Source organism: Formica exsecta, unplaced genomic scaffold (assembly GCF_003651465.1).
Source record: "Formica exsecta isolate Colony F162 unplaced genomic scaffold, ASM365146v1 scaffold314, whole genome shotgun sequence".
Taxonomy (NCBI): Eukaryota; Metazoa; Arthropoda; class Insecta; order Hymenoptera; family Formicidae; genus Formica; species Formica exsecta.
Window position 1 is genome coordinate 361,468 of NW_021850397.1, and position 8,938 is coordinate 370,405.

Here is an 8,938-nt window from a genome sequence, read left to right on the forward strand (position 1 = left end):
TTGCCTGTTGAATTTCTTTTTTTTTTTGTACAAGAGTACTTGCTTGCGTGTGTTTCTGTGCATGTATAATATAACGTGCGGAACAAATACGTCATCGACTTTCTCGCGCGATTACGATTCGGGAACCGCTGGACGTAAACAGGAAACATTATAGAGGACGGGCGATTTATGGAATTATGAAAGAGAAACATCTAAAAAGGTATTATTGACTTCGATTACACGCTATTAAGGACACCGTCGAATTGATCGGGCGACCCGAAGAAAGAAGAGGACGCGCCTCTCCTCTCTCTCGCCCCGCGTTTCTCTAATACTACTTTCTAATTAATTGTCACAAAGTGAATTGACTCTAATGACACCGGTTCCCGAACGATCGTTCAGCCGTTTTAGGTGGAAGGTCGTCGGAAAAATTAGACTGGTAGATCTCTTAACATAACTTAAATCCCTACGTTCCATTTCGTTGATGCTCGAGATGCGGACCCGCGAATCTTTGCAACTTTCATTCGTCAGCGGCAGGGATGATCTCGTTTCCTCAAAAAAGGGAAACCTCACGAATCTTAGAATCCGATTAGTAAGTCTTTGACAGTCACATCGTGACTATCTTTTCGTAAATCAATATCATTGCCGTTTAAAAAGCCTAAATTTTAAGTACTTCGCCTCTGACGAATGTTCTTTCGCTTCTCCTATATGCAAACAAGAAGTTTATGTTTCCTTTTCGGATTGTGCGATCGATTGATACCGCGATGATCCGCGAAATCGATAGCGTGACTGGTCCGCTTAACGTAGATCTAAAAGGCGCCTTACTAAAAAATCGATCTCGGCGCTTCCTAAATCCTGGAAGCCGATGCGTCGATGCGTTTCAATGCCGAGATGCTGCTCGGATTCAGAAAGATACTTTCATTTTGGCCGATCGCGGATTATTAAAGCAATAATTTATCGTATTAGTTCCAATTGCCGTAACCCGAGCATCATCAACATCAAACGCATCGAAACGCTGTATCGTATTTATATATATGCATAATTCTCATTGCTCTAACGCGCTAACAATAACGGATAAACGTAGTGAACAAACACGTTGAACGTTTAATAATTGTATGAGATCTCTTCTAAGCCTTCGCGTTATTATATATTATATTATATTACATATATGTACGCTAGATATTTTTATAATCACACACTATAAAGCGTCTGCGCGATCCTTGCGATCTCTGACGGATCGCGTATCCGCGATTATTCGATTCAAAGAAACAACGAGCCACATCGACGGAGCACTCGCAGGATATAAAATATATAAGTCAATATATATAAAAAGAAAGCTTTATATAAATGTCACGTCGATTATTCGCAGCCCATTCCTATCAGTTCCAAGTCATTCATTTTTTTATTATTTTTAACCGAATACATATCATTATTTTGACGTTTTTATATAATATCTTTTCATATTTCAATATTTCCATCGCTTCTTCAATTTCTTTCCCTGCGAGAATTCCGTCGCGGAATTAATAAACTTGCCATCGATACTGATCCCGGCGCGCTCGAAAGATCAAAGGATCCCGGAAGCGGAGAGATACGCCGATTATACCCCGTGCGAGGTTTCCCTCGGTCTCAAGGAACGCGCAGTATATAGTGTTGGTTGTAGATACTTTCATCGGATAAGGCTGCGTTAATTATTGTCTCTTTCAGCGCTCGTTCGCCCTTGTGGAGAAAACCAACTCTCCCTTTGCCCCTCCCTCCTCGTCACTCTTTCTTTTTTTTGTCACGAATGAAATTTCGCTTGCTCCTCCGTTCTCGGAAAATTCCGTTTACTTTTGAGAATAGTTTTTGTTTTCGCACGGACTTTAAAATGTCTATTGTCATTTGATATTCGAGAAAAATGTGATCTTACGTGCGCTCACACTCACGCTAACAAGGGATTTCCTTTGATCTCGCGAAGTCTCGTCTCTTTCGACTTACTTGAATATCGGTAGCATTTGAACGACAAAAAATCCTAATCACTTTAATAAATTATATTTCGAGGCGCACAAAAATAATTCTTATTTTCATTGCGTACATTTCACGCAATGCACTATATATATATCGCGTGATGGAAAATGTATTTGAAAAAATTCGCACTAATCAAATAAACTACAAATCAAATAAAAGATGTAAGGATCACGCTTATGTGTTGCAAATGCGATAACAATTTTTAAAAAAAACTTGCAACTCTTACGTTCCGTAGAAACATGAATTTCAATTTCTATCGATATTCGTAGAACACGGTTAACAGTCTTAACATTTAGCCGCAGACATGACGCTCCTAAGATCTATTCTAACAAGCCGTATATATCTACTATTTCTTTTTAGTCTATATAATGTTAGGATATATATAAAACGATTAATTGTCAAAACGCATTCCTTCCATGGTACTCAGGCATTTGCGCGATATGGCTGTATAAAACGTATCACATCTTGTACCTCGATTCGAACAAGTCTTGCGCGCGACATACATAATAAGGTCTGTGGCTAAGAGTTAAGATTTGAGAGAGTTGAAACTTTACAACGATCAATTTGAAACACGCCAATTTTTTATTATAACAAACAACTGTCCGCTATACCGTCAATACACTCTGGTATAGTGACTATAATGTTGGTACAGTTGTATTGTCTGTTTGAGAGCTCTTGTATCCCGAGAGATTGAATTATTCGTTGCTTGGAAAAAATCGTAACTTGCCTGTACTTTCATTCAACTGTGAGAAATCCGTATCGATCGAACTCGTAGTCGCGAACGGAAGCAAGCAAAATACTCGTTCGTCACTTTCGATAGCACCAATAGGATACAATGCCTGTGTACTCACGCGCGAGCACGTATTGTCTGCATTCTCTCTACAACAGCCCAGAAAGAAAGAAAGCTCAAGCCCTTTTTTTCTTACCTAAAAAACTTGGAACAGTCACTTCAATTCCGCAGCAAGCTAAAGACTATACTTGTTCCGACATGCAGCTAGCTTCTAAATTCTTCCGTCTTCTCGTTCACCTTCGCTCATCAAGTAGAAAGGGGAAGGATGAAGGGAACGAAGTCGCTGAGCGTTTACCGCGATACCGTGCGCGCGTCATCGTTCGCGATCCGATCGGCCGAGACGACGACTCTTAGTTCCGGACGATCGTTCCGCGTTTGAGCAAAGCAAAGGTCGGAAACGAACGAGGCGTATTTTGCATTAGAACTTGCTGGGGCATACTGGAGGATTCATTTCGCCGAAGACGTTGAGTTCATAGAGCGACGCAAACACGATAAATATCAAGTACCAGATCATCAAGACCACGCCGTATCGCCGATCTAGCTTCCATCCATTCAAGTGTGTTGCCAGCACTAGGAATACCACCGTCGATAGCAAAGAAATGGTGGAATACGTCAAACCTGGACGAGGATGAAAGATAGACATGTAAGCGATACACGTATGCGTTTCGCAGATGCGTAACAAATAGATAAATAAATCCGCATACCTCTGCTGGTGACGTTTACATGCGAGCCAGGCTGTATCATGGCAGTCTGTATAAACCACGGAAGACCGAGGCACACCAAAATGTCGAAGACATTGCTACCTACGGCGTTACTGACCGCCATGTCGCCGAGACCTTCCTTTATGACCGCCAGCGAGGAAAGGGCATCCGGTACGCTCACGCCAGCGGCAACAAAAGTCAAGCCCATCACGGTGTCGGGAATGCCCAGAGTGCTTCCTAATAGTAAAATCGTCATTTCGCTAATGTAGTTCTATTCATTGCCGAAAACACTGTCGATTGCATTTAAACAATAATCTATTACCTATAATTGTGATCATCCACACCATTATGTAGCTGTAGAAACTGATCCAGATCATCGATATACAGAAGGTGAAGGGATACCAGCTCCGCCACTTCTCTTGTCTGCAATCCGGCATCGTCGCTCGGCACATAAAATGGATAGGATACACGAGACCCCAGGTGAATAAGGTCCATTTACTACCATCCGTCGGCATCACGAGAGGCGACACTTCATTGGGATCCGGTTCCTTTGCTTTATAGTATTCGGGCTGTTTCGGTGCTGATTGTTGTTGTTGCTGTTGCTCGGTCGTTTCTTGAACGCCATTTCCTAAAGGAAGAAGGGGATAACATTGTCAAATTTGTAGGATATACGAGAAAGAAAGATACAGATAAGAATAATTAATTACCTTCCTGATTCTTTATTTGCTCGGTAATTGGCGAGTTAGGGCCGGTATAGGATAACCGATCCTCTTGTAAGGACCTGTAACTCACCAGGGCGCTCTCCTCGGCAGGTTCGTCGTCTTTTGGCAGAAATGGAATGTTGTACGACTTTGCCCAACGTTCCAATTTAACGTTGAATGAAAGCGCCACGCAATAAACTCCGTACATGAACAGCATGAACAGAGCTTCTGGCCTGAGAAATTGATATTTCCGTTTTACGTATGTAACTTGTTATATTAATACTTTGTATTAATTTCGCAATCGGATGCAATCAAATAATCGAATACTCACCAAGATATGGAATCGTTGTAAATAGTGCCGAGCATGACGAGAATCGAAACGGCGTAGAAAAAACAGTCTCGACAGAGAGGCCACCAATTTAATTTGGAGGCGGTAGCGGAACATAGGCCGCAAATCGATATAACAAACATTATATTGAAAACGGCGCTGCCAATAACGCCGCTCACCTGAAACGGACAAGAAGAGGTTTAATTATTGGACTTTTGTCTCGTCAATTATTGCGGCGGAAACACGATAACATCTGGTGATTTCTGAGCTGCATATAGATCCACGTGACTGACAATACTAGTGAGATTCCTCACAATTAAAAGAACAAAACTTCTCACTTGTTATGTAAAATATTATTCTTTGATAATTGACGCTTCCTGATATTTTAACATAGCAAAATATGTAAGATACGGTTAACTTACTCCAATGTCATCCTTGGCGAAAAACACACCGATGATCACCGTCGCTAATTCGGGCGCGGAAGAGCCGGCTGCCATGAAGGTGGCTCCGGCGACATCGGGAGACAGTCTTAATTCTGAGAAAAAATAATAATAAAGTCAAGTCACAGGAGAGCTATCTTTGAATTAGACGAGTTTAAACGCATCAGGAATATAAAAGCATAGCATTTTTTATTGTAAAAGAAAACGAGTTAACCATGATTTGTATTATCGTCTCTTGATAATGGATATCATCAGTTCACATAGGATGAAACATGATCTTCTTGCGTAAAACAGACTACGCAAAACATTATGTAACTTGGAAGTGAGATTATCGTCTTACAACCAAGAGAGGATCTGTACGCTAAACTCACCTTCGCAGATTCTGTCCAGGCTCGAGACAAAATAATCATCGCATACTATAGCGAGGCCCAAAAATGTATAAATTGCGACTAGAACGTGTATTATGAGCCCGCCGTGTTTTCTAGCCTCCGGGCCCATCAACGGTTGTGGAAACTGTTCTATGGCGGGCGCCGAACAATTGGATCTTCGCGGTCTCACGGTAGGGTACGGATAAGGCTTCGTCACTTGGGTCGTTTGAATAGTTGGAATGACCTGGGTCAAGAAAAATTTAAAATACTTCATCAATTATTATTAACATAAAAATTAATTAATCATGTGTATTCATAATCATTTGATTAATCGTTTGCTCTCTACATTTGATCTTCCGGAGATATTGCGAGTCATCGGAAGTCATCATAACACAACGTCAAAATCTTGATTCGCAATGATGATCTAACTGACATATTGACCCATATTAAGTTGGCCCCCCCCACCAACGCCAAATAAAGTTGCATCTATCAAATAATTTAGTGCTAATTATGTGCTAATTTGTTGCCGTAGTCCGGATTTTGTTGCTCAAACCGTTTAGCAGAAATTTATGTTCGAAGTGGGGGGGGGGGGCAGCTTGACATTAAGCCAGCCCCCCCCATAGTGAAAAAAATATATAGAATGCTCGAATCAAATAAGCAAATAGACCAAAATTTGTTGCTATTTTGTTGCTCTAAAGTAACACAAAAACCTTTAAAAAAAAGTATATTATTTAATTAATATCACTATACACTCAGTCTCGCCGCGCCGTGCCATCCACTTGCGCGAAGTAAAAGTAACTAAAAGAATTTGTTGCGTGCATGTTTTTGATATTAAAATAATCTGTAGACAATATACTACCGAAATATATAAAAGATTAAATTTGTTGCTCGTTCTATTCTAAAGCATTGAAACTCGACACTATTTCCGCGGACCCTATACGACGCGGTCTTATACCATATAAGTTAACTAAAAGAATTTGTTGCTCGCATGTTTTTGGTATTAAACTAATCTGTGGACAATGGACTATCAAAATATATGAGATTGAATTTTTTGCTTGTTCTAACATATTGAAATTCGACACTTTGTCTCCATAATCTCAAGAGATAAATATTGTAACATATATCCTCTTCCTCTCAATCCTCTCCATTCTCTACGTCTTCTCTGTTTGCTGTTAACATGGATGCGTAAGTTTCTTCGAACATTATTAATTTGTGGATCTACATGGATCGCGTTGCGCAGCGTTTGTAATTCTTCATATATTTTTTCAATAGACGGCATTTGGGTTTGCGGTATTGGTGCAGGTTGTAATGGTGTAGGCAGTGGTGGTGTAGGCGGTGGTGGTGTAGGCGATACTGATATTGTTGCAGGCTAAAAGCAAGCAAAATAAATAATTTATATAAATTATTATTATGTTTATATATTATATGTTGCGTATGTGTTGTATGTACAATTCTGTATCAATATTTGTTAAATACACGGTGGCTCGAAATTTAAGGATAATATGATTGCAGCATAAAATTTCGTAAAAAATTAGGTATTGAAAATACATGCTATTTTCTTTAAAAAAAATTTTTTTATAAGGTGAAGATTTAAAGTTTGATCAATGATGAGTGTTGGTTAGAAAATTATTTATATATATGATTATACGTGATAGTGTGTGAACTGCAATTAATTTTTTGTCTAACATCAATGATAACAGATACGGTTAATACCATAGACATAGCCCAGACAGCACAAAACGTCCTCAGGATCATCCTGAATATGTCCAAGATGGTTCAGGATATTTGTAGGATGTTTTAAGATATTATTATAAATATATTTTATGAAAATTTAATATGCATACATGATTACTTTCGGTTATGTAGGCTATTTAATATAATTTAGAAATTTTAAGTATTGTAATAAGTATTAATGTCCTATAAATGTCCATTGGATAACCCCTGGATGTCTGTAGGATATCTGCCCTGTCTATTACCCAGACAGCACAAGGATGTCCTTAGGACGTCCAAAGGGCATCCAATATAATAGACAGGGCAAATATCCTACAGACATCCAGGGGTTATCCAATGGACATTTATAGCACGGTGGCTCGAAATTTAAGGATAATATGATAGCAGCATAAAATTTCGTAAAAAATTAGATATTGAAAATACATGCTATTTTCTTTAAAAAAAATTTTTTTATAAGGTGAAGATTTAAAGTTTGATCAATCATGAGTGTCGGTTAGAAAATTTTTTATATATGATTATACGTGATAGTGTGTGAACTGCGACTAATTTTTTGTCTAGCATCAATGATAACAGATACGGTTAATACCAATGTGCCGCCGATTCGGAGGATTTATTAACCAACGTTTATGATTGGTCAAATTTTTAATCTTTATATCTGAAGAACTACTTCCTAAATAAAAAAAAACAATATTAAATTTTATTATATAATTTTTCACAACTTTATATATTTGCATGTTACCTTTAAAATATATTTTGTCGTTTGTGGCTGCGTTTGTAGAAATTTCTTCACGTACAGACTTCGATCGGATTGCTGGTTCTGCGGTGAAAGATTTTCTTTGCCTGCTTCGGCTGTAAGTTTTAATAATTTTTGTCTGCGTCTAAGTTTTTTTTTGGCGAGAACGGCGTAATTGACTTCGCCTAATCCTTTTTTTATTTTTTTCTATAATTACAATAATGTTTGTACAAACGCTCGGTCTAGATATACTATGTCTATGGTTAATACCAATGTGCCGCCGATTCGAAGGATTTATTAACCAACATTTAAGATTGGTCAAATTTTTAATCTTTATATCTGAAGAACTACTTCCTAAATAAAAAAAAACAATATTAAATTTTATTATATAATTTTTCACAACTTTATATATTTGCATGTTACCTTTAAAATATATTTTTTCGTTTGTGGCTGCGTTTGTACAGATTTCTTCACGTACGGATCTTGATCGGATTGTTGGTTCTGCGGTGAATTTTCTTTGCCTGCTTCTGCTGTAAGTTTTAATAATTTTTGTCTGCGTCTAAGTTTTGTTTTTTGGCGAGAACGCCATAATTGACTTCGCCTAATCCTTTTTTTATTTTTTTCTATAATTACAATAATGTTTGTATATAATATATTTTGTTTTTAAATGCTTGATTTATCCATTCATCTATCCGTTCATACATACGAGATGTTAGCAAAAAGTTTCCGAAATTATGTGTTGCACGGAAATTATGTTTATTAGCTACTTATGGCTCTAGATAATATTGCATGCATCCTTCGTGAATCGGGTGACGTCACGCTGGATAAGTCATTGAAATTTTACATGCAGTTCTTTTGGCAGTGTATTTCGCGTAATTAATGATTGTTGTGATGGTCGAATGTAAGAAAGCAACGTAGTTGCATCAAGCATCGCAACAGTTGTCGATTACGCTACATTTATTACTAACAATATAAATGTATATAAATCTTCAATGACTCTTGCAATCTGACGCCACTTGGCAAGTAGTAAGCACAAAAGATATATGCAGTATTTAGTGCCATAAGTCCTGCTAAACATAGTTCCTTGGTAATATTTAAACTTTAGGTACTTTTGGCTAGCATCTCGTGTGTGCGCACACGCACATACAAACACACACACACACACA

At 38.2% G+C, this 8,938-nt stretch overlaps 1 protein-coding gene across 1 annotated transcript in view; it reads right to left on the reverse strand.

The window, feature by feature from the left end:
* Positions 1-12: 12 nt before the first annotated feature.
* The window catches only part of LOC115237873 (probable sodium/potassium/calcium exchanger CG1090), a 16,344-nt gene continuing 7,418 nt past the window's right edge, over positions 13-8,938 (reverse strand). The window contains exons 3-9 of the mRNA XM_029811234.1: positions 5,312-5,552; positions 4,923-5,035; positions 4,504-4,679; positions 4,179-4,405; positions 3,794-4,099; positions 3,475-3,708; positions 13-3,388 (exon numbers count right to left, since the gene is read on the reverse strand). Coding sequence (XP_029667094.1) covers positions 3,189-3,388; positions 3,475-3,708; positions 3,794-4,099; positions 4,179-4,405; positions 4,504-4,679; positions 4,923-5,035; positions 5,312-5,552 — 1,497 coding nt within the window. The 3' untranslated portion in view covers positions 13-3,188. The remainder of the gene's footprint in view (positions 3,389-3,474; positions 3,709-3,793; positions 4,100-4,178; positions 4,406-4,503; positions 4,680-4,922; positions 5,036-5,311; positions 5,553-8,938) is intronic.